The sequence below is a fragment of the Hemitrygon akajei genome, chromosome 22, assembly GCF_048418815.1.
Source record: "Hemitrygon akajei chromosome 22, sHemAka1.3, whole genome shotgun sequence".
NCBI classification, from domain to species: domain Eukaryota; kingdom Metazoa; phylum Chordata; class Chondrichthyes; order Myliobatiformes; family Dasyatidae; genus Hemitrygon; species Hemitrygon akajei.
This window is the reverse complement of record NC_133145.1, coordinates 48,373,517-48,398,657: the sequence shown is the minus strand read 5'-3', so window position 1 is coordinate 48,398,657 and position 25,141 is coordinate 48,373,517. Positions and strand designations below refer to the sequence as shown.

At 42.6% G+C, this 25,141-nt stretch overlaps 1 protein-coding gene across 3 annotated transcripts in view; it reads right to left on the bottom strand.

The window, feature by feature from the left end:
• The window catches only part of LOC140714720 (zinc transporter ZIP11-like), a 770,421-nt gene that overhangs the window by 733,126 nt on the left and 12,154 nt on the right, over positions 1–25,141 (bottom strand). For all 3 annotated transcript variants that reach the window (XM_073026220.1, XM_073026221.1, XM_073026222.1), the window contains exon 2: positions 22,929–22,967. In XM_073026220.1, coding sequence (XP_072882321.1) covers positions 22,929–22,967 — 39 coding nt within the window. The remainder of the gene's footprint in view (positions 1–22,928; positions 22,968–25,141) is intronic.

Genomic DNA, 25,141 nt, shown 5'->3' with positions numbered 1-25,141 from the left:
CTTGACCGTGAGCTTTCTCCAGTTTAAGATGGCGGTACCGAAGACGTGCTACAGCTTACTGGCAGTTCGAAAGGCAAGACATTTGACTAAAAAACATTACCAGTAACACCTTTTCTGAAGTAAACCGGGGTAGTCTATCACCGCTAATGATGAGGCAAGCAAAGACGAAGCAAATTCAAGAGATGAGCTGCGCTGGTACACTGCAAAATCGATGCAGGTGGAGTGAGCAATTCAGAGAGAAGTCGAGGCAAAGGAGCTTCGTTGCCTGGATGCAAGGTTGGATTGTTGTAAGTGCTGAGCTGATTTGGAAAGGTCAAGAAAGACTTGGGGCTGGGTGGCACAACCTAGATCCAGAGTGAATCACTGGGTGGCTTCATCTAGGCCTGGTGCATTTACAAGGTACAATTTAAACACTGGTTTAGATAGACTGGAAAGAAAGGGTATCAGGATCGGAGGCGAGAGTCGGACCAATTTTGTTACTCCCCGCAATGTTCATTATTTTCTCTCTGGGGCATTGAGGCTGTCCCCAGCTGCCATGCTTCGTGGCGATTTGTCCTGCTAACAGGATGAAATGATACGAAGGCTTTGTGCCTACTCCAGGCTGCTCCGGGGGTTCAGATCTAAGGGCTCAATTTAGTTTGAAATGCTGTTGCTTCTAGTGTTCGCATGATTTGTATTCTTTTTCCCTTTCTCTATGCATAGGGGGTTGGGTTTTTTTTCCCCTTTAAATTGGATTCTTTCAAGTTTCTTGCTTTGTGGCTGCCTGTAAGTAGACAAATCTCAAGGTTGAATAATTTAGACATTCTTTGGCAATAAATGTACTTTGAACCTTTGATTGGTGATGCCAGACGCAATGGTTTCCATCATCAGAAGACGGCACCAGCAAATAACACAACCTTCAGAGAGTTCATGATGCTACTGCTTTTGCTACTACTTTCTTCTTTCATATATAATTCTGCTACTAATGGAACCTGTGACTTACCATTTTGACAGTGTGCTTTCCGGCCAATTGCGCTTTCTGGTGCTTTGCTATCTCTGAGGGAGCGCAGTGAGGTTTTGAATGGAGTGCGCAGCCAAGAGGCCAAGAAGCCTGAAGACACGGCACAAGCCCTCAAGCTACTCTCACCGATTTTAAAGCATCGAGCAAGACTGAAATCAACGAGGGCGCAAGGCCAGCAGGTGATCAGTGCCATCTGCCTGCATTTGATCTCCCTCTCTCTCTCTCTCTCGCTGCTGCCTGAGAAAGGTGCTTGTGTCTAATCGACATCTCTCCCTCACTCCCTCTTGCTCACTTGCTGGAGGAAGGTGCCTGTTTCTGATCGGTCTCTCTCTCGCTCTCACTCACTGCTCCCAGAGTCTTGGTTTAATCGAAGTGGATTGGATTCTGTGCTTCATGTTATGTGTTTCTCGTTACTCCTCTTTTATTGCTATTTTGTGTTATTTTGATCAGGGCAGACTGGTTCTGCAGTCAATGAAAAACAGGGCTAAATTAAACTGAACTAAGCTTTTTGAACTGGTTTGAATGGTTTTATGTTTTATATTCTGTTTTCACTTGTTTTTTTGCCGATTACATGATTTGTTCTCTTTTTCTTTGCACGTTGGGTGTTTAATGTTTTCTTTGAACAGGTTCAATAATGATGCCATGTTTGATGGCTGTCTGCAGGAAGATGAATCTCGGCCTTGTATACTGCACACATTTTGATAATAAATGTATTTTGAATCTCAATTTTGAATATCACAAACTGCTGGTCTTCTGGGATTTTTCAAGCACAACATTCTCGAGTTTACAGAGAATGGTACAAAAAAAACTCCCCAAGACCATCCAGTGAGCGGCAGTTCTGTGGGTGAAAACACCACGTTAATGGGAGCAATCAGAGGATAACGGCCAGAAAGCTGGCAGGAAGGCGACTGTAACTCAGATTACCACGTATTACAACAGTGGTGTTCAGCAGAGTTTCCCTGAACACACAACTCATCGAGCCTTGAAGTGGATGGGCTACAGCAGCTGAAGACAGTGCACACAGACTCAGTGGCCACTTTGTTAGGTACTAAGTGTAGCTCCCGTGCAGTTTGCGCAGACAGGCCTCTCCTTCCACCGTGCTTATGGCAAAAACTTAACAGCTGTTAGTCCATAATTAATGATAGCTGCAGCTTGAAATACAAAGCTCTCTCACCTGATTACACTGACTCTCCATGCCACCTGTTTTAAATATTTTTAATGCAAGCCATGAGACTCAAAGCAGATTTTAGAAACAAGGGTTCCTGGGGAAAGGAAAAAAAAAATTGGAAGAACGACAGCGAGGAACAGAACCACCATGAATATTCTCCATTTTTAATTCATTAGCTCAGGAGATTTATACGTTGCTGGCAAGGCATCTGGTGTTTACTCTCCAGGTCTCGTTGCCTCTGGGATAAAGATTCTGTTAAGCAACAGTCACATTAATAGGGCTGAAGTTACATCCAGGTAACACAGGACAAAGATGGCAGATTTCCTTTCCTGAATGAACCAAGTGAGCTCTGGAACAATCCAATTACGTGATGTCTACTGTAACCGAGGCAGACATTTTCTCTTCTAATTCAGTCGTCTATTTCCTATTTGCCAAGGTGGCCAACTATGTTAGCGTCTGGCCGAATCGGAAAGGTCGAATCCAGACTGAATCCAGGTCTAGGCCCCAGAGTGCATCAAAACGACTTAAATCTATGTTTGGCTGATGACTTAAGCACCAGGCCAGATTGAAAAGGTCAGGATGTCGGGGCCCCGAAGCGAGTGACGGGCCAGTCCATTATGCACTGACCTGTGGACCGACTCCCTCTAGACTCCAATTCAGAACGCTATTTGCTTATTTTTATTATTTGTATGATTTGGTTTTTTTTTCTTCTCTGCAAACTGGGTGTTTGACAACCTTTAATGTTTTTTTTAAGTTTCCTTGCTTCGTGGCTGCCTGTTAGGAGACAAATCTCAAGGTTATATAATATATACATAACTTTGATAATAAATGTCCTTTGAACTTTGAGTTCAAACTCTTGTCCGTGGGTCAAAAATCCACAGCTCTCATTTCCAAGTGACACTAGGGCAGCACAGCAGCACAAGGGTTAGCACAATGCTTTGTGGTACAGGGGTTCAATTCCCACCACTGCCTGTAAGGGGTTTGAATGTTCTCCCCAAGCCTGTGTGGATGCTCCAGTGTCCTCCCACAGTCCAAGGACCTTCTGGTTGGTAGGTTAATTGGTCATTGTAAATTGTCCCGTGATTAGGCTAGGATTAAATTGTCATGGCTCAAAGTTCCGGGAGGGCCTATACCATACTGTCTCGATAAATAAATAATAATTTTTTTTAAACCTTGCAGTCATATCCAACAATCTGACTCTTGGACTCAAAAGGATTATTTAAATACAACAAATAGATCCTACCATACTGGTACAAGTACCCAAAATATTGTAACTCGGGGAGGACTTAAATGTTCTAGTGTGGAGCAGAAGTTGAAATCAAACCAGAGTAACCACAGAAGCTGGCAATCTGGCGCATATACTGTCACATCGTGTTAAAAAGAATCAACACTGGAAACATTTCAGTTGCTTCCTCCCCATAGGCAGACTAGTTTGTTGGTGCATTGTTAGAACTCTGAACACGAGAAAGTTAAATGTTAACTTATACAAGTCATTATCAATAGCCTGCATTGTGTCTGTGCAGAATTAGATATTGTTACATGCCCCGTAACTGGGTTACCAAACCAGCAGAAATGGAATACACGTTGGAGTCTGTAATTACTAGTAACTAATAAAGTTTATTAGCAAACTAAGTAATACAGTACAAAAATAAAATGCAAATATGTATATATTACAGGTTAGCAATTTATTTATATATATATATATACACACACACACACACACACACATACATATACACACACACACAGAAGTGTGGTAAAAGGAATCAAAAACCAAGCCAAAGACGTCAATGCATATAATATGCGTAGACAACAGTGTATCATGTAGTACGGTGGGGGGAGGGGTCATTGCTCTTAAAAGAAATAGATCCATACATTACAGGCTGTGCCTAAAACAAAGGACTTTTTATCCAAACCAATTATGTTGCAAAGGTGCTTGTTAATATGCTGAAAAGTACCTTGTGCTCCTTCACCTTAACCTCTTAAGGTTTGCTGTCAACCTGCCAATCTCCACAGTGATATCACCAAGTTTGACACAATTCTTCCCAAAGTTGACATGGTGATTAACAGAGGAACCCATCAAGAGTAAATTACTGCATTGCCACTGACGCAGACACAGTTAACAGGCCATATTTCAGCTCTAGCTGATCAGCATTCGCCGTTGCCTCAGTCAAAAGGTCGAGATTTAAAGTGCCACTTGACGCACTTTTAAAAAATATTTGGCGCAAGCTGACCCCAGGAGCCTGCTCTGTTGTTCAAAGCGATCGCAGTGGATATCGTGCAATGCCACAAAGCAGCTTTTGCCCAGAATCTTCAGCACCTTGAATAATCAAAACAAATTACAGGCTAAAAATTTAAAAGTTACTAAGCACCAATTCCCATTCAGAGTACAGACTTTAAAACTGAAGCTGATCTAGGCAATAATACAGAGCTGATGGAGTGCTGCATTGTCAGGGGAGCTGTGTTACAGAGGGCAAAACAAACCACAAACCCGTCTTCCAGAGGCGCAAAAGATCCTGTGGATTTCACGGAAAACAAGGCAAATTAACACATACCTTAAAAAAAACTTAACTCTTAATTGATGGCGTGAGATCAAATTAATTTATTATATGTGTGCACACACAATTGCATGCAAAGTGGCCCTTTCCATTGGCCAAACAACTAGTTCTGAGACACATCAGAAAGAAAACCAACAATCACCGAGAAATGACTATGAAGTAGACAAGTATCCTTACTAGTGAAGCCTCCGTTCCACAAATAAAGTAGATTTTCAGATTGATTGACCCAATCATTTAAGTATTTGCTCTTAAAGCTCTGGTTCATTTTAATTTCTCTTGTCAACTTAAGCAGCATTAATAAATTCAACAAATAGTTGAAATCCAAACAGCATTCTTTGATACTGTATTTTACATTCACATTGCCTCATAACGTAGGAGGCCAGTCAAGTCATTGCTGGTCCTTAAAGCGCTCCTATCAGACCCATTTTCTCACCTATTGCACTGTGGCCTGTACACTTGCCCATCAACTCCCACAATCCTCCTACCTTCCCTCTGCACTGGACATGTTTTACAAGAGGGTATTAGCCTACCACCCTTCAGATATGCAGCTCATCTGGATTCCTTCTGTGCCATCAGTTAACACTCTTCCTGTCATCCTTTCATTTGAAACTTTCATCTTTGCTTCCAAAACCACAGAGATTTAAAAAGCACAGGAACCTCAAAAGCATTCAGTTTGTGGCAGAAAGGAGTGAAAAGCTTTAAAGATAGGCTCTCTACTAAAAATGGCTAAAGCCAATTGTAGACATCTCGCTAAAGGGTAATGAAGAAGTATATGGGACTTTTAAGGAACTTAGCAAACCTTATGGAAAGAAAGAGTACATCCAAGGTCTTCTGAACAGAAAATTGCTGTGAAGAAAGTACGGTTGGCAACATAAAACAAGATAGGGTGATAATAAACATTGGCAATGAAAAGTAACTGTCGGATGTGGTGCATCCTGGGAATTGAAGGAAAGAATATGAATTTCCAGGATCAAAAAGCAAAATCTGCAGATCATAAACACAAGAGATTCTGAGAGTCCAAAATAACACACACAAGATGCTGGAGGAATTCATGAGGGCCGAGTTCCTCCTGCATTTTAGGTGTGAAAACCTGCAGATGTTGCAAATCTGAAAAATGAAACAGAAAATGCAAAATGGTCAGGAACCACCAATGAAGGGAGAAACAAAGTCAGCGTAGAAAATCGACGATCTTTCCTCAGAAACCAAAAAGATTAGAAATTACATGTTTTTATGTTGCAGAGAGGAGAGAGTGCAGGGAATGTCTGTGATACCTCAGTACCATTACAAGACACACATTACTCTCCCAGAATTCCAAAGGGATTGTGCCCTCCTTGACTGCTTGCATTATTCTCTCATATCACCACGGAAGCTTGACACAACTTTACACAAAACCGCACGAGATGTAACGCCTGACCTTTTCTCTCTTTCCTTTTCAGTGTCCAAGGACGTCAGGCTGTACTGCAGGCGAGCGAACCCTCACAAAGCAACAGGCCCCAATGGAGTATCAGGTAAGGCTCTACAAACTTGTGCCAACCAACTGGCGGGTGTATTCAAAAACATTTTCAACCTGTCACTGCTATGGACAAAAGTTACCACCTGCTTCAAATGGGCAAGAATAATGCCACTGCCCAAGAAAGAGTAGTGTGAGCCACTGTAGCACTCGTATCTACAGTGATGAAATGCTTTTGGGTGGGGGGGGGGGGGGGGGAAGAGGGGTTATTCATGTCTAGAATCAACTCCTGTCTCAGCAAGGACCAGGACCCACTACAATTTGCCTACCGCTACAATAGGTCTACGCAGACGCAATCTCAATGGCTCCTCACGTGACCTTAGATTACCTGGGCAATACGAACATCCAGGTCAGGATGCTGATTATTGACTATAACTCAGCGTTTAACACAGTCCTGATCAAAAAACTACAGAACCTAGGCCTCTGTACCTTCCTCTGCAAGTGGATCCTCAACTTCCTAACCGGAAGACCACAATCCGTGCAGTTAGTTTTTTTAAAACATTTCCCCCTCGCTGATTATCAACACTGACGCACTTCAGGGGTGTGTGCTTAACTCACTGCTCTATTCAAGTCAAGTCACTTTTTATTGTCATTCTGACCATAACTGTTGGTACAGTACACAGTAAAAAGGAGACAACGTTTTTCAGGACCATGGTGCGACATGAACAATACAAAAACTACACTGAACTAGGTAAACCAACACAAAAACTACACTAGACTACAGACCTACCCAAGACTGCATAAAGTACACAGAACAGTGCACAGGCATTACAATAAATAATAAACAAGACAATAGGCACAGCAGAGGGCAGTAGGTTGGTAGTCCGATGGCCTTGTGGGAAAACCTGTTACATAAATAAACAGCTGAATGGCGGCATCCGGGCTTCACGTCTGTTTCTGTACTCCTGCCGAGTATTTCGTTGCCACAGATGTAGTCCAATTTAATGTCCATTGGAGAGCAGAATGGACGAGAGAGCCGGCTGCTTTTCTCCTGGCACGGACTCCTGCCTGCTCGCCTCACTTCCACTTCCTCGCACACCGCTTTCGACGTCCCCAACTCCAGCCACCAGCATCAGGCGACTGCCAGGACTGCAGGCCCGATTCCCTCAGCAAGCCGAGGTCGTGCAATCTAACCAGCAGATTTTCATGAAGGTTTGTTTTTGGGCGATCTCTGTATCGTAGCAGTAACTGGCAATGGTAGATAGTCACTCTGTTATCCATTGCCCTAAACCCTAATTGTGCCTTAAAATTAAATTTAAAAACTAAATTACTTAATTCTCCTTAGATGGAGAGATGTTGCCCGCCCACACATGCTCAATGGCTTAACGATATTATGGCCTGCTTAGACCTTGAAAAAAATTCATTATTCAGTTCTTAATTCGGATTTAAAGTTCCATAAGGTCTGGGGACCTTTTATTGAGTACTTTCATAACCTTCCTCCTAACTAAGGTTTGTTTTCGGTCCCTTGCTTTCAGCTCCTTTTTTTTTTGGTAGTGGGCATTAATATCTTCTGTTGCTAAGTGTATTTACAGTTTTGGGGGTTTGATTGTCCTGATTTATATTCTCTATATTATGTTGTGGTTGGTCTGGAGTTTTTTTTTGTTGCGGGGCTTGGGGAGGATACTAATTTTACATGTCTTCAATTTGGGTGCTTTCTCAATTATCTTTCTCTGTATCATATTATTATTGTATGTTTATTTTTGCACTGTATCAATGTTCTTCATTTTGATCTGGGGGTTTTTTTATCTGTAGCTATGAAGAAAATGTATTTAAAAAACTAATAAAAAAAAAACAAAAACTAAATTACAGTAGCACCAGATCTGAACGGCCGCTGCTACTGTGTGCCACGCCGCCTACTCCTTATACCTATGACTGCGCAGCTAGGCACAGCCCAAAGGCCATCTATAGATTTGCTGATGATACAACCATTGCCGGCAGAATTTCAGATGGTGACAAGAGGGCATACAGGAGCGATATAGACCAGCGAGTGGAGTGGTGCCGCAGCAACAACCTTGCACTCAACGTCAATAAGACCAAAGAGCTAATTGTGGACTTCAGGAAGGGTAAGATGAGGAAACACGAACCAACCTTCGGAGGGATCAGAAGCGGGGAGCATGAGCAATTTCAAATTCCTGGGTGTCAATATCTCTGAGGATCTCACCTGGTCCCAACATATCGATGCAGCTATAAAGTAAACAAGACAGCAGCTATCTTTCATTAGGAGTTTGAAGAGATTTGGTTTGTCACCTAAAACACTTGAAAACTTCTACAGATGTACTGTGGAGAGCATCTTGACATGCTGCATCACTGTCTGATGGAGGGGGGCTGGGGCTACTACTGCACAAGATCAAAAGAAGTGACAGGATGTTGTAAAATGAGTCAGCTCCATCATGGGTATTAGCATCTGTAGGATTTAAGACATCTTCAAGGAGTGGTGCCTCAGAAATGTGGCATCCATTACTAAGGACCCCCATCCCCCAGGACATGCCATCTTCTCATTGTTACCACTGGGAAGGAGGTGCAGAAGCCTGAAGGCACACGCTCAGCGATTCAGGAATAGCTTCTTCCCCGCTGCATCTGCAGATTTTCTCTTGTCAACAAATCCCAAACATTCCTTCTAATCTATTCACAGTGCAGTCCCATCTACATTAGAGACATCAAATGCACTTTAAGAGATCATTTTGCAGAACATTTCCATTCTGTTTCCAAGGGCAACCCTGAGTTTCTAATTCCTTATTGCCAATTCTCCACCCCAGTCCTATTCTGGCCCCCTATGTAGATCCAATGAACCCTAACACAGACTTAAGGTACAGGACCCGATCTTCCAACAAGCAATGTTATAGTCATCAGGATTCAACACGGAATTCAACAATTTCAGGTAATCAGCCCAGAAACAGGAGCAAGTAGACTGTTCAGCCTTTTGAGTTGCCTTGCATGGACTTCACACGGTTCATTCTGTTCAGTCACGTTGGCAATTGTTCAAAGGCTGTTCCTTTACCTCAATATGATTTTCTTTGTCTCTCCCCATACCCTTTGCTACCCATGCCTTCTTGAAACTCTTTCTGACAAATTTTCAGACTCTGCTTCGATCTAGTATAACTGCAACATCTTTGGTTAGCCAAGACTGGATCACTTTCTGTTTGTGGGTTTGTGCTTGAAAATTATGTACAACTATTGGATTGACCCTATTTGCCATCACATGTTCACCATGTCTTTAAATGAAATTTTGTAGTCTCCCCTTGTCAGATCTGTTTCTCATGTCTTCACAGTGTCCGAGTTTTCTTTTCCAATTTTCACACTATTTATCATAAGAGCACCCAAGGTCTATTAAACGCTCCACAGCGGCAGCCCAACATGCCTGTCCAGCATTCTACTTAAAATTTCTGTCAACTTCAGCATTTTTAATCCCCTCAGGTCCAACATGATTTTCTTCTCTCTGCTCATTCATCACCTGCCACATCTATACTGACCAGCGGGCACCCATTTGTATTCATCCCAGCCTCCAGCTCTACTGTAGCCTTCTAGGCTGAAGCGATTCACGTGCTTGTCCAAACGCTACTGGCAACTATGCTCCACTGCTCTGCAGTGCAATCCCCAGTTACTCATCACTCTCTGGATGAAACAAGTTCCCCTCAGAACCTCTCCAAATCTCTGGCCCTTATGCTCAAAATCCCCTAGATTAGGTGTAATCAATATGGCTTCACCCACTCTCTCTCGGCCAACACCATCTTGTAAGTCAGTCAATCTGTCTCTTAGTCTGAACCTTAGTTATTTTTTTCCCATCCAAACTCTGAAACAAGAACAATCTCCCACTTTACCTCCTTCAGATAAAAGGTTATCAATAGAAAATATTAACTGTCTCCATACCTGCCACTTGACCCATTTAAATTTTCACACATTGTTTTATTTTTATTGCAGATTTGCAGCATCTACAGTTTTTAGTTTATGATCTTTGACATTTGCATTTCCATCAGAGCCCAAAGGCCACATTGGAGCTGAAACATTGATGTGGTTACTTCTCCTCCTGATCTGTTGTGCATTTCCAAATTTTCTGTGTTTACTTCACAAACTCCAAAACTCATTCAATCCACACTTGGAAAAGAATTGACACCTCCAAGAGGACCACAAACTTGTCATAGGGTTCAGGGGCTTGCGTGCCTCAACGACCCAGAGAGCAATGTTGGCTGGTGTCAGGGGCTTGTGCTTTGGCTCTTGGTAGGGTCATCCATGTCAAACTGATCAAAGAGGGTAGAGGATAGACTTAGAATGATCCCGGTTTGGAGGTTCAGCTCAGGGCTAACAATCCTGACTGGTCAAAAAAAATGTTATGGAAACAGCAATGAAAAATCCTTCTGTAGCTGTGTGCAGTGGCATTTGAGTCTCCACTTGGTGCTTTGGCAATAATCCAAGTCAAAATGAATTGATATTTGAAACTCTAAAACCAAGTATAAATATGTAAATACAAATCATGCTTGGCTAATTTCAGAGGGTTGGCGTGCACAAAGAATTTCAGAAGGCATTCCCCAAAATACCTGTTTGACAAATTTGAGACCATGAAAACTGAGGCAATAAACAGAAAGTTGCTCTGAAGGTTTTTTTTAAGATTGCTGGGATGCCCTGGAAGTGGCGTCATTGGACGTTAACAAACATGAGAATAAATTATGAAACTACAAAATAAGAAAGTAGAGAGAGGTATTTGTCAAGTGAAGTGCAACACCAAAACGTAAAGCTTTGGTAAGAGGAAGAGGAGCAATATTAATCAAATGACACAGGACTAAGTAGGTGTTGGAACAGAGAGAGAATAGGCTTTTTGGAGTGAAGAGCAAGCACGATGAAGATATTAAACAGTATCCAGTGCTGCAGGACAAGAAGCACATGTCTTATCACCACTGGATCTATTGGGCATGTGAAAGTGTCTCAAACACTTTACAAAGTATTATCTGAGGGAACGTGAGAGGTGTTGATTAACTGTGAGGGTAAGTGCTAAACCGCTGGCACAACGATTTTCAAAAGAGACAAGCTCCACTTAGACTTCTTACATAATACACACTAAGTGGGCGGACAGTAGCATAGCAGTTAGCACAATTGCTTTCAGTGCCAGCGATCATTCTTAGGGATTCGATTGCTGCCCTGCCTGTAATGAGTTTGTTTGCGTGTGTTTACTCCCACATTCCAAAGGTACAAGGGTTAGGGTTTTTAAGTTGTGGGCATGCTATGTTTATGCCAGAAGCACGGCAACACTTGCAAGGTACCCTGCACAATCCTCAGACTGTATATGATGAAAACGACACATTTTAGAGTGAGGTTTAATATCACTGCCATATGTGGGCAATATGAAATTTGTTGGCTTTGTGGCAGCAGTACAATGCAATACATAATAGAAAACCATGAATTACAGTAAGTAGATATATCAACTAGTTACATTAGATATTAAGCTGGCTGGTAGCATCGTGGCATCCGGGGCGAGAGGTCCAGAGTTCGAATCTGGCCAGCTCCCTTGCACACTCTCCAACCGTCGAGCTAACTCGACCTCGTTTAAAAAAAAACCATGAGAGGGATAGGCTCCGCCAGGTTTCAGATGCCCAAGACACGCCGTACAATGAGCAATCACCAAAAAGATCAATGGAGAAAGAAAAAAAAAAAATCGGTGCTAGTCATGACAGCACCCTGACTTGAGTGAGGTAGTGTAATCACTGTGGCTTCTGTATCAGAAGCCTGTATCTCCTTCCTAATTGCACCAATGAGAAGAGGGCATGAAGGTCCTTAATGATATCCTTTATGATAGATTGCTCCTTGAAGATGTCCTGGATGCTCCAGAGACCAGTGCCCATGGTGGAGCTGGCTACATTTACAACCCTTTGCAGCTTTCTTCAATCCTGTGCAGTAGCCCCCCCCCCCCCCAACCCCATACTAGACGGTGATGCAGCCAGTTAGAATTTCAATGCACATGTACAAATCTTTTTTGGAAAAAATCTTTGATATCCTTGGCTTGAACAACAAGAATGAAACTATATTCCATCTATATAAAGCAGTGGGTAAGGCACAGATGCTTCACACTGAATCTGAGCATCAATCATTATGACAATTGCCAGGACCCTTGAGAGTGTACAAAGAGATTTACAACAAGGAACGTAGGGCTTTAGTTTTATGCAGAAGCAAGAGAAACCGGATTGTACTTGAAACAGAGAAGCTTAACAGAGGACTTAGTGATTTACAAATCAATAAAACAATGTTTAAAGAGGAAATGGTTTCCATTTGTACAAAGATCAACATTACATTTTGGTTGATAATTAAAGGAACTAAACAGGAATGAAAGGTGCATCACAGACTGTTAAAATCTCAAACTGACAGACTGATAAAGATGGGGAAAGCAGATTCAATAAAATCATTTGAAAGCAATAAAGAGCGGAATGAAGGAAATAATTCATTCACATAGAAGAGCTCTTTCAAAGAAGGGGTCAGAAAGATCAAATAGCCACATAATAAATGGTGTTTCACTAATTCCATAAGCATATTTACAATTACAATTGCACCAATCAGTTTTTTTCCCTCAAGTCCTTGGTGACACTGATAGCAAAAAACATTGCATTACATCAGCACACAAATCAACAGAGAGCAAATCCTCCTCCTCAATAAGCCATTAAAATGGAACTTCGAACTCCCTGTAATGGGCTTCCTACACAAGGGTGCAGCCAACTGTTGTGTTTTAAAAGTTCTAAAACAATGCCATAGAAAATAGCAAATAACTGTATTGGTGTTTGTTTTATATGTAAAATAATCATGTGGTGTCAAAATGATTGTTGTGACGCATCTAGTGTGGTAGTGTAGTGGGTAGTGCTTGTCACTCTCACCTTCAGCTTCCACCACTGGCTAGCAATCTTGCAAAAAGGAGAGCTGAATGTGCAAGTCACTCCCTGCCAGTACACAGCCTGTCCAACAGCAAAGCCTCACGTAGTGTCTTCCTCGCTAGCGACACGTGGAAACTGAACTCCTTTCGGACTCGGACTGAACTACAGGACGGTGAGGAGGTCTGACCCCCGCACGCGTAGCGCACAGGCCCACCGGTGTGTGGACACGCCCTGGTGCTCGTGAACCAGATCCCCAGCTTTGGATAAATAGCCCCATGGCCTTGTAGGCAGCCTCAGGAGAGACAACAGCTACGGGAGTAAACCCAGATTGTAGCCCCAGAGGTGGCTGGACGTCACTGAACACCCTTGCAGCAGCTCCTGCAGCCGGGCTAATGCCAAACATATTGCCTCACTTTCCTATGGACTACACTGGTGAGGCAGAGAGGGGGTTCCTGACAACTGGGTATCTCAGGTTCGTCATACCTTCCGCCCAGGCTTGTGATAATGATCATCATCACCCACTGTCCTCCAAAACAGACGGATGCCAATCAATCGTGATGATTCACAGTAATTCAAACTGCGTGTTTTCTACCCAAAAGGGAGGAGAGTTGAATATGGTCCTCCAAGTGTGGATCAATGCTGTGTTTAGATTTTAGCAGACTCTTTCCATACACCCTCGCTCCACACTTCTCCGTTGCCTGTTTCTAGTCGTGATTCCACCAGCATTTTTGACTGCAACTTCACACTGTCTCAACACTGGAGACAAAATGTTTACTATCCCTCCTGAGTATTTATAACCATTGTTTAAAAATGTTAGTGTATTACAAAAATCTCATATTTGCAATGTCACCTCAAAGCTAACAGAAGTTAGATTAAAATTCAATGCTATTCAATATCATTCTCTCATGAGATGCAAACTATTTTAAGCCTACCATTTTACAAACACTACATATCAGTTTATAAGATAGCGAGGTACCACCGAACAATTCATGTATGCCTGTTCTGGAATAGGTAGAATGCTAGAAGAATTATTACCTCAGATTCAAAAAGCTTCGAAACAGGCTATTCAGCCCACTACATCCATGCTGACCACGGGCACCAATCCATTTTTAAAAATCGCATTTTGCCCCACAGCCTTCAATGCCCAGGTGATTTAGGTCCTCAACCAGAAATGTTGTTATCAACTCTGTTCCAAGCACTCTTTCAGGTGCTGCATGCCATAACTCCAAGGGTAGTCATAGCCGAAGGGTGGTAGTGGGGACAAGCTCCCACTGCTAAACAAATGCTCTTCATGGCGTGAGTCTCAAACAGCCTCTGACAACCAAGTCCAACTCCTGGCCTTCACGTGTGGCATAGTTCTTATGCCCGGTGGAGCTGTTCTCACTGACAGGAGAAGGGGCAAAGGCGGGCCACTAGCGCCTGAAAACCAGTTGCTTCGGGCAGATGGGGCTCGTTAACCACGGATGGTAGCTCATCTAGGAGAGGGAAAACTCCGATTTCAAACCTCCGCTCCCTTGCGGCTATACCCGCTCACGGGAAAGACTCTGGGAGTGAACCTCGAGGAAAAATCCAGAGTCCGAGTCCCGAAGGCGGCTGACTGCTGTACCCAGCACCGGCACGGCAACTCCTGCGATGCTGCTGGCACCAAACTGTATCGACTTCCGTCGTTCCTTTGGACCTGTCATCAGCATGGGGGGGGGGGGGGGGGGGGGTCCCACTGCACGGGTAACAGACGGATCTCCATATCAACTCTGCCCTGGCTTGCACCCTGGAGAGGCCACTCCCAGTGACTACCAGAGGTGCAGCACCCATGGTCGACCACGACCGACGGAGGCCACACGCATACCAAATGCTTACCATTTTACAGGTGAAGATCCCTCTAGACCTGCTCCCCCCCACCCTAATTCAATGTCCTGTAATTTTATTTACCTTTGATATGGAAAAAAAGTTTCCAGAAGTCTTCCCCACCGATACCCTTCAAATTTTATACACACCCTCAGTGGCCAAATACACCTGTACACCTGCTTGTTAATGCAAAATTGAATCAGCCAATCATGTGACGGCTACTCAATACTTAAAAGCATGCAGACATGGTCAAGAGGTTCAGCTGTTGGTCAAACCAAACATCAGAATGGGGAAGAAATGTGACTTTGACTGTGGAATGATTGGTGGGGTGGTTTGAGTATCTCAAAAGCTCTGCTCCTCTGGAATTTTCACACACAGCACTCCCCAGTTTACAAAAAAATGGTGTGCAAACAAAAAAACAAAAAAAAAATCCAGTGAGCAGCAGTTCTGTGGGCAAAAACATCTCGTCAATGAGAGAGATCAGAGCCTGACTGGTTCATGCTGACAGGAAGAGAATAGTACCTCAAATAACCACACATTGCCACAGCGGTGTTCAAAAGAACATCTTCGAATGCAAAACATGCCAAACCTTTAATGAGCTACAGAAGCAGAATACCACACTGGGTTTACCAGAGGTACCTAATAAATTGGCCTGAGAATATATGCCCACTTAACCACCTCTACTGCAGGGGAAAAAAAACTTGGCCTCTCTGATCTCCCCTCAGACCAAAAACACGCCATCCCAGACAACATACTGGTGATGCTCCTCTGCAGCTTCTCCAGCACCGTCTGTGGTGACCGGCAGTGTTGACTTCACAGCTTCAGCAACCTGGACTCTTACCGCATGTGTCCTTTGGTATGTGCCATCTGTTAGGAGTTTGGGCTGGCATGTGTCTCCTCAAGGTGCTTTTTCAATTCCCTACGACATGCAGATTGGCAATCTAATTGACTGCCAGGAATTGCCCCTAAACTGTAGGCTGGTAGACTTTGGGGCGGAGAGAATAAAATAGGTTCAGGTAGGGTTAGGGAACTGAGTGCTCAAAAGCTGAAGCACACTTAGTGAGTCAAAGGCCCAATTTCCTGTGCCTCTCTCTCGATGAATAAGACCCTGATCCTATTTTTGCTTTATACAGCCATTCAATGTAAAGTTGCTAACAAAGTACGTATGTCACCATATAGAGTCCTGAGATTCATTTTCTTGTGGGCATACTCAATACAGTGCCCTGTAAAATCATTCACCCCCCAGCCCTTTGTTCAGATGATTGAGTATTAAAACCAGGGATGTTGATCAATTTAACAAAGTTTTTTTTAATTTATGAATCACATGCTCCTTTTTTCTCAGTAGAGCGCAAAACACGGAAAACAAAATTGTAAAACGCGAAAAACTAAACATTCAAAATCTGAAATGTCAGCAGTTCAAAAGTATTCATCCCCCTTTGTTGAACCATCTCTCGCAGTATTACAGCCAGTAGTCTTTTTGGATAAGTCTCTATTAGCTATGCACAACATGATGGAACAAGATTTGCCCCTTCCTTCTTACAAAATTGCTCAAGCTGTGCCAGGTTAGTTGAAGAGCAACAAAGAACAGCAAGCTTGAGGTCTTGCCAGAGATGTTCGATTGGGTCAAGGTCACGACTCTGACTGGGTCACTCAAGGACATCTATTTTCTTCATTTGAAGCCAATCCATGTTGATCTGGCAGTGTGATTTAAGTCATTGTTCTGCTGAAAGATGAACTTCCTCCCCAGTTTAAGGTATCTGGCAGAGGCTAGCAGGTTTTCATCCAGGATTTCTCTGCATTTAGCAGCATTCATCATCCTGTCAATCCTGACCAGATTTCCATCCCCCACAGCATGATGCTTCCTCTACCATACTTTACAGTAGGGATGGCGTTACCTGGCTGATGTACAGCATTAAATTTATGCCACACGTAGCACTTAGTGATGAGGCCAAAATGTTCCACTTTAATCTCATCCGACCACAAGACCTTCTTCTACATCTTTACAGTATCTTCAAAGTGACACTTTGCAAAGTCTTTATGGGCAAGCATATGCTTTGTCTTTAGTCAGGGCTTCTTCCTCGCCCCTCTTCCATAAATACCCTTTTTGTGCAAGGCCTTAGATTTTGGAGCCAAGAACTTCATATCCAGTTGCAGCCACTGACTACTGCAACACACTCAGAGTGACTGATGGTGTCAGAGTAGCCTCCCTTCCAAGCGCCATTCTTCTTGGGTGACTAAGTTTAAAGGGGAAACCAGACCTAGGCCGTGCTTCATATATCACCCCCCCCCCCCACCCCGCCCAACACTTTTTCAGGATGGATTGCAATGAGCTCCAAGATGTATTCAGTGCCTTTAAGATGGTCTTGTACCCTTCCCCAGATCTATGCTTCTCTGTAATCAATTCCCTGACTTGTAAATCTACCACGCTTCTGGACCTTGCAGAGAGAGGATGTATATATTCTTATGAATTCACTGAAAACTAGTGATCCTCCTATTTTCGACATCAACAAATTGAGTGAGTTGGTAAGGTAATACGTATATTGCACCTCAGGAAAGTTAACATGGTAATTACAAAGAGAGAGTACTTTTGAAGCACTGTGAATCCAATAACAGTAACAAAGTCAATGACAGGCCTCAGCCAACAGGACAGATAATCAGTGTGCAAATGACAACAAATTGTGCAAATACCTAAAAAGGAAATAATCACAATAATAATAAAAATAATAAATAAACAATAAATATAGAACATGTGTGAAGAGTCCTTGAAAGCGAGTCCATAGGTTGTGGGTACAGTTCAGTGATGGGGCGAGTGAAGTTGAGTGAAGTTATCCTCACTGGTTCAAGAGCCCGATGGTTGAGCAGTAACAACTGTTCCTGAACCTGTCGGTGAGAGTCCCGAAGTTCCTGTACCTATTTCTGAAGGAAGCAGCAAGAAGAGAGAAACACCTGTGTGGTGGGGGTCTCGGATGATAGATGCTGCTTTACTGTGACAACGTTCCATGTAGGTGTACTCAGTAGTAGGGAGGGCTTTACCTGTGATGAACTGGGCTGTATCCACTACTTTTTGTAGGATTTTCTGTTCAAGGGCATTGATGTTTCAATACCAACCCATGATGCAGCCAGTCAATATGCCCTCCACCACACATCAATAGAAATTTGTCAGAAGTTTTAAATGTCATGCCGAATCTTTGCAAACTTCTAAGGAAGTAGAGGTGCTGCCGTGCTTGCTTTGTAATTGCACTTGTGTACTGGACCCAGGAACAGTACTCTGAAATGACAGCACTGAAGAATTTAAAGTTGCTGACCCTCTCTGCCTTGGATCCACCAGTGAGGACTGGCTCATGGACCTCTGATTTCTTCCCCTTTAGGCCAATAATCAGCTCCTTGGTCTTGCTGATAGTGAGCAAGAGGTTGTTATTGTGGCACAACACAGTCAGATTTTCAATCTCCTTCCTACGTGCTGATTCGTCACTGCCTTTGATTTGGCCAGTGGCAGTGGTGTCATCAGCGAACTTAAAAATGGCATTGAAGTTGTACTTAGCCGTACAGCCAGGACTGTAAAACACGTAGACCAGGGGCCTAAGCACATAGCCTTGTGGTGCACCTGTGTTGATGGAGATTGTAGAAGAAATGTTGCTGCCAATGTGAACTGACTGGGATTTGCAAGTGAGAAAGATCAAGGATGCAATTGCACAAGGGGGTATTGAGGCTTATTGATTAGCTTTGATGGGGATGATAGTATTGAATGCCGAGCTGTAGTCCATATAGATCATCCTGATGTATGCATCTTCACTGTCCAGAGGTTTCAAGGTTGAGTGAAGTCGATGAAATGGCATCTGCTGTGGACCTGTTGTACCAGTAGATTTGCCTTCCTAATTTACCTGCACAGTACAAAGATAGTCGCAGAAACCCAAATGCTCAGATTTACAATTTAATTCTTTTTAAAACCAGTCTTATCGGCAAGGGTTGTTTGTGAGATTCTGATGAAGATGTTCCAAAGTATTACAGCATCTTATGAAATATTCAATATTAAATGCAGTCGTTTCCACCCAGCAGAGAATGCAATGACACAGTTGTATCACATTTTGTGTTACTGCACCACGGCTCCAACCAGCAGGGTCCATTCCCAATTTCCAATCCTACCAGGGTGAAGCTTTACCAATCCTTCTGTGAATATATAAAGTGCCTATAAAAAGTATTCACCCCCACCCCCTCCCCCCAGAAGTTTTTATGTTTAACAACATTGAATTACAGTGGACTTAATCTGGCTCCTTTGACACTGATCAACAGAAAAAGACATTCATGTCAAAGGAAAAACAGATCTCTACAAAGTGATCTAATTAATTACCAATATAAAGCACAAGTATTTACTCCCTACAAGTCAGTATGTAGTAGATGCACCTTTGGTAGCAATTACAGCCTTGAGTCTGTGTGGATAGGGCTCTATTAGATTTGCACATCTGGACACTGCAATTTTTCCCAACTCTTCTTTACAAAACCACTCAAACTCTGTCAGACTGCATTTGGACTGTGAGTGCACAAGTCCAGCCACAAATTCTCAATTCGATTGAGGTCTGGACTCCGACTTGGCCACTCCAAGACATTGTTGTTTTTAAGCCACTGCTATGTAGCTTTGGCTTTATGCTTGGGGTCATCGTCTTGCTGGAAAACAAATCTTCTCCCAAGCCACATTTCTCTTGTAGACTCTGTAGGGGTTTCCTCTATTTTGCTGCATTCATTTTACCCTCTACCTTCCTTCGCAAGCCTCCCAGGGCCTGCTGTAGTAAAGCATCCATACAGCATGATACAGCCACCACCATGCCTCATGGTACAAATGATGTGTTTTTGAAGATGTGCAGTGTTTGGCTAATGCCAAACATAGCATTTTGTCTGACGGACAAAAAGCCCAATTTTGGTTTCATCAAACCAGCTGACTTCAGAGTAGCCCACATGCCTTCTAGCAAACTCTCGCCAAGATTTCATGAGTTTTTCTCCCCCCAACAGTGGCTTTCTCTGTCACCCTCTCATAAGGTTGCGACTGGTGAAACACCTGGGCAAGTTGTTGAATGCGTAGACTCTCCCATTTCAGCCACTGAAGCTTATAACTCCTCCAGAGTTGTCATAGGCCTCTTGGTGGCCTCCCTCAGTCATCCCCTTCTTGCACGGACACTCAGTTATGGAGGATGGCCAGCTCTAGGCAGATTTACAGCTGTGCCATATTCTTTCCATTTCTTGGTGATTGACAACTGTACTCCGGGGGATATTCAGTAACTTGGAAATGTTCTTGTATCCATCTCCTGACTTGTGCTTTTCAATAGCCTTTTTGCAGAGTTGATTGGAGCGTCCTTTTGCCTTCATGGTGTAGTTTTTGCCAGGATACTGCCTCACCAGCAGTTGGACCTACCAGATACAGGTATATTTTAACTACAATCAATTGAAACACCTTGAAAGCACACAGGTCTCCAAAAACAGATCTCCATTTAACAAATTATGTGATTTCCAAAACCAATTGACTGCACCAGTGATGATATGGTGTGTCATATTAAAGGGGGATGAATACTTAGGCAATTAACTATTTTGCGTTGGATATTTAGATCACTTCGTAGAGATCTGTTTTCACCTTGACACGAAAGAGTCTTTTTCTGTTGATCAGTGTCCAAAAAGCCAGTTAAATCCACTGTGATTCAATGCTGTAAAATATAAAACATGAAGACTTCCAAGGGAAACAATTACATTTTATAGGCACTGTATGTGTTGCTCCGTAGGTTAATTGGTTCTTGCAAGGAATTGATACAGGGCGGCACAATTGTGCTGCAGTCATGGTAACACGTTACAGTGCTAGGCTGCTTCAATTGGCGATCAATTTGCACCGGGGCCTGTAAGGAGTTTGTGTTCTCCCCATTACCACATGGGTTTCCTTGGGGGGCGCTTCAGGTTCCTCCCATATTCCAAAGAGGTGCAAGTTAGTAAGTTCTCAGCATGCTATATTGGCAGCAGCAACCCCCAGCAAATCCCTGGATGTGTTGGTCATTGATACAAAACGACGCATTTCACTGTGCGTGTGACAAAGGCGGCCAACCTAATCAGATTACCCCGCGCACAGGAAGCTGGTGGAAGAAGAACTGGGGTAAAGGGGTCAAAGGTTAAATGGGAGAAGGAGAACGGGGCTGAGAGAGAAAATAAACCGCGCATGATCAAACAGCAAAGCGCACTCGACAGGCCGAAGGACGTGGCATTGTTCCTGTTATATGGAAATGCTCTCAACAGCCAACATATTATCAATAAGCTGAATGGCCTCCTGTGTCATAAAAGGAAATAAGACAGGCAAGATAGCAATTAAAACCATCCAGAAAATCAATTTAGCATTCAGATTAAACAGGAGTTGGTAATTAGTTCACTTTATTTTTGAAGACTGAGCTACAGTTTATGTTTGTTATGCTTCAGGTGATACATTATCTAGCAGCTTTATTGCTGTCTCCCATATCACAGAGAAAGATTAGGCTTATTTCACTCTTAACAACACAGTGATTCTCTAAATGAACACAAAAGAAAGTTCCAGATCTATTCACATGAGTATCATGGCTTATAACAATGAAAAGCAAAACCTCTTTAGATTAGGGAATTGCAATCTGTCTAGTATTTGCATAATAATAGTGTCATATGAAATGCTATTTTTTAAGATTAACTCTCATCATTTTGTATTTCATAGAATCTCTGTATCCAGTGTTCAAACTACTCGAGTGTTCCTCTCATCTGATCGCATCGGCCTCTATTCCCGAAACCCCATATTCGGCCACCTTCTCATTTGTTACATGTCAGATCAAAGCCTTGGATGGACAGCACACACCAGATTTACAACACTGCTGCCATTCAAATGAAACCAACAGCTGATCAAAAGGAGAGCAGGTATCATGAGGAAGAGGTCAAACCTATCGTCTGCTTATCCTTCACTCCCTCTTGTAAAAATATTGCCAACAATTAAATAAGGATCAACCCTTGCTATCGGGAAATAACAGAATTTGAATAGCTGCACCAAAGTAGACAGACTCGACATTAAATTCACAAATTCAGAACTCAAGGGGATCATATTAAATAACAAAATGTACAATCTGAAATGATTTGAACAATACCAGAAAACAGTCAGAATGTCAGATCATATTTAGGAAAGTGTTGCAGGGGCGTATTCAAGAGCAGAGTAGGTCTCCATTTCTTGTCAGCAGTGAGGCTCCTCTGCGGCAGCTTCTGAAAAGCTCAATGTGTGAAGCTTCACAGAACTTGCCGCTAATCATCTATTTCAATCTATGACTGACACAGGAAATGGGCACGTTCCTAAAGCTGAACAATCCTTTTAGCTGAAATAGTCCGTGCCCGCGTTTACGCTCCACATGAATTGTTGCCGTTCCACCTATTCTTACATCATCTTATTCCTTTCCTTCTCATTTTCTTTGATGCCGTTGATTAAAGGAAGATACTCCCACATCTGCCTGCACTGCTCGTAGCCTGACAGGCAGTTGAACACCTTCAATTGCGTAAGCAATGACATGTTTGTACGTCTCATCAATACTATCCTTCACCTTGATAAGGATAGAAATAGCACATATGCCACTCCTCACCATTCAACTATCTTCATAAAAATAAATTAATGTCACTAGGTTTCAGTTCAGTTCCATCAACAATATGTGCCCTCAGCTCCTGTCAACTTGGGCCCAAATTATTTACTGATTGAAGGTGGTCCTCCTTCTGTCTGCATGACAATGCGACAGAAGGTAGTGCATAGATTAATTTTATCCTGACTTTTGCAGGCAAACCTTTCGGCAAGATTCTTTGTACAGACTTCCTTCAGAATATTCTTGTTCCTCATCTGCATTTCACTCCCACAATCGTACGTTTAAGGATGCAGAAACAAATCATTATTCTAGCAAAGAAATGTTCAGTTAGAAGGCTGACGCTGTCATAACAGCTTTTAAACACTGTGTTTAAAGACTCTTTATCCACTCACCCCTGCAGCAAAACCAAGACTTCCATCCAGGATTTGTTTCTGTGTAGAAAAGATAAGAGTAAAATTAAAACACTTCGATAAAAAGGAGAACATTTATTATCCTTCACCACATCAGAATGCCTTTACCAACAATCAAAGACTTCTAAAGTTCAGCCACTTTTCACAAGTCAAACAAGAGCCAATTTCTACGGATCAAGATCCTGCAAAAAGCAATGACGACAATAAAATTTGCAAGCAAAGTACATTTTGGTTCTTCAAACAAACATTCTCACTTCAAAATTATCTTTGAAATCGTAGCACATTGTCAGTTAGTCACAAGGACTCACTTATTGGAGAGAGCTTTCCCCACATAGTCTGGGATTGGCATTCACGTACTCTCCAAGCAGGATTTTACTTTTTGTAACGTCACAGCTTTTAATTATTCTCCACCCATCTTTGGACTGGCAAAACTCACTGCTCAATACAAGCCAAATAAAATTTTTCAATGAAGGGGGTCAAAGTATATTTATGATCAAAGTATGTATGCAGAATACAATTTTGAGATTTGTCTTCCCGCAGGCAGCCACAAAAACAAAGGAACACCAGATTAGTAGAAGTACATTTTTTTTAAAAAGTAGCAGTAGTATCGTGAACTGCCTGCAGGGCATCGTCATTGGTCCCATTGTTCACCGGTGCCATCTTGACCCCAATTCACATCAATAATGGAGACTAGTTAGATGAAAGAGAAAGGTTCATCTATCCACACGCCCCAAACCCATCTCATTTCCTTACATAAAGTACAGCAAAATGAGGAACAAATGGATAAATTCAAGAGCAATACAGGCAATACATGCAAACGTTAGGAAGCCTCGCAAGGGATGCCGAAACTACGTTCCTGAAAAATGCTGATCATTCAGTTACAAATAAGGCTTTGCTACAGTTACCTATAACTTTTGGAAATGAATTAGATTTCTTCAAATCGAATTCACAAGCAAAGCTCCTTGTGAATCAGCAATGCTTTGAAAAACATGTAACATTCCATGCCATTTCAGCTGTACCTAACCTTTAGGTCTTTAAATAGCACAGATACCAAGCTGGAGGAGCTCAAGAAGTCAGGCAACATCAGTATGAGAGTTACATTAGTGAGAGGCTTCCATTTCCCTTCTACTGACTATCCAATTTGCGAAATGGGTGTACTGGAGGTCTGTTGGTATGCCCCTGAGGAAAAGACACAAATAGCAATTGGGAGGCCTTTAAAGAATATGCTACCAAGAATCCAGGGGCCATATATGTTCCTGTTGAGGTGAATAATACACCTGGCAAGTTCAGGGAACCCTGGCTGATCAGAGATATCAGGACTCTCGTCAAGAGAAAGGAAGTCATGGATGAGTGACTACAGAAAGGAGGAGAGAAATCAGGAGAGCAAAGAGGGGGAATGAGATGGAGCTGTCCGGTACAGTTAAGGAAAATCCCAAGAGATTCTAAGACTATACCAAGAGTAAAAGGATGACTAAGGAGAGAGAGTAGATTCACTTGGAAATCAGAAGGGACACCTGTGCCTTGAGCCACCGGAGTTGGGCGGAATTATGAAGCAAATTTTTCTTCATTGCTTGCTCAGAAGAAAATCATGGTTGTTTAACAAATGAAACAAGTGGAGTTGTTTTGGAGAACATTCATATTACCAGGGAGGAATTGTTTGCAGCCTTACAACAGGTTAAGGTAGATAAATCCCCAGGGACTGACTTGGGTGCATCCTCAGACTCAGTAGGTGAGAAAAGAAGTGGCAGAACTCCTTGTGGAGATATTTGACTCACCATTAGCCATTGATAAAATTCTCAACAGCTAAAAGGTGGCCAGTCCTATTGTTTAATAAAGACAAGCCAGGGAATTACAGGTTGCTCAGCCTGACATCCAGAATCACAAACACTGATTTCCACAGTACACCAATAGACAGATTTCAAATCTGAAGAGAATACCTGGATACTATACGTCATCTAATATACGTCGAACCTTGTCAACTGCCTCACTACAGGCCAAGCATACAATCTCAGCTGTCCTACCTTCATTACTTTTCCCAGCAGTCTCCTCAAAAAACTCAATCAGATTAGTGAGGCAATATTGCCCCACACAAAGCCATGCTAACTGTCCCAGATCAATTCTGCTTTGTAAGTGTACATAAATCCTATCCTTTCTGATTCTCTCAATATCTTTTCCTCTGATACCACACATTACCT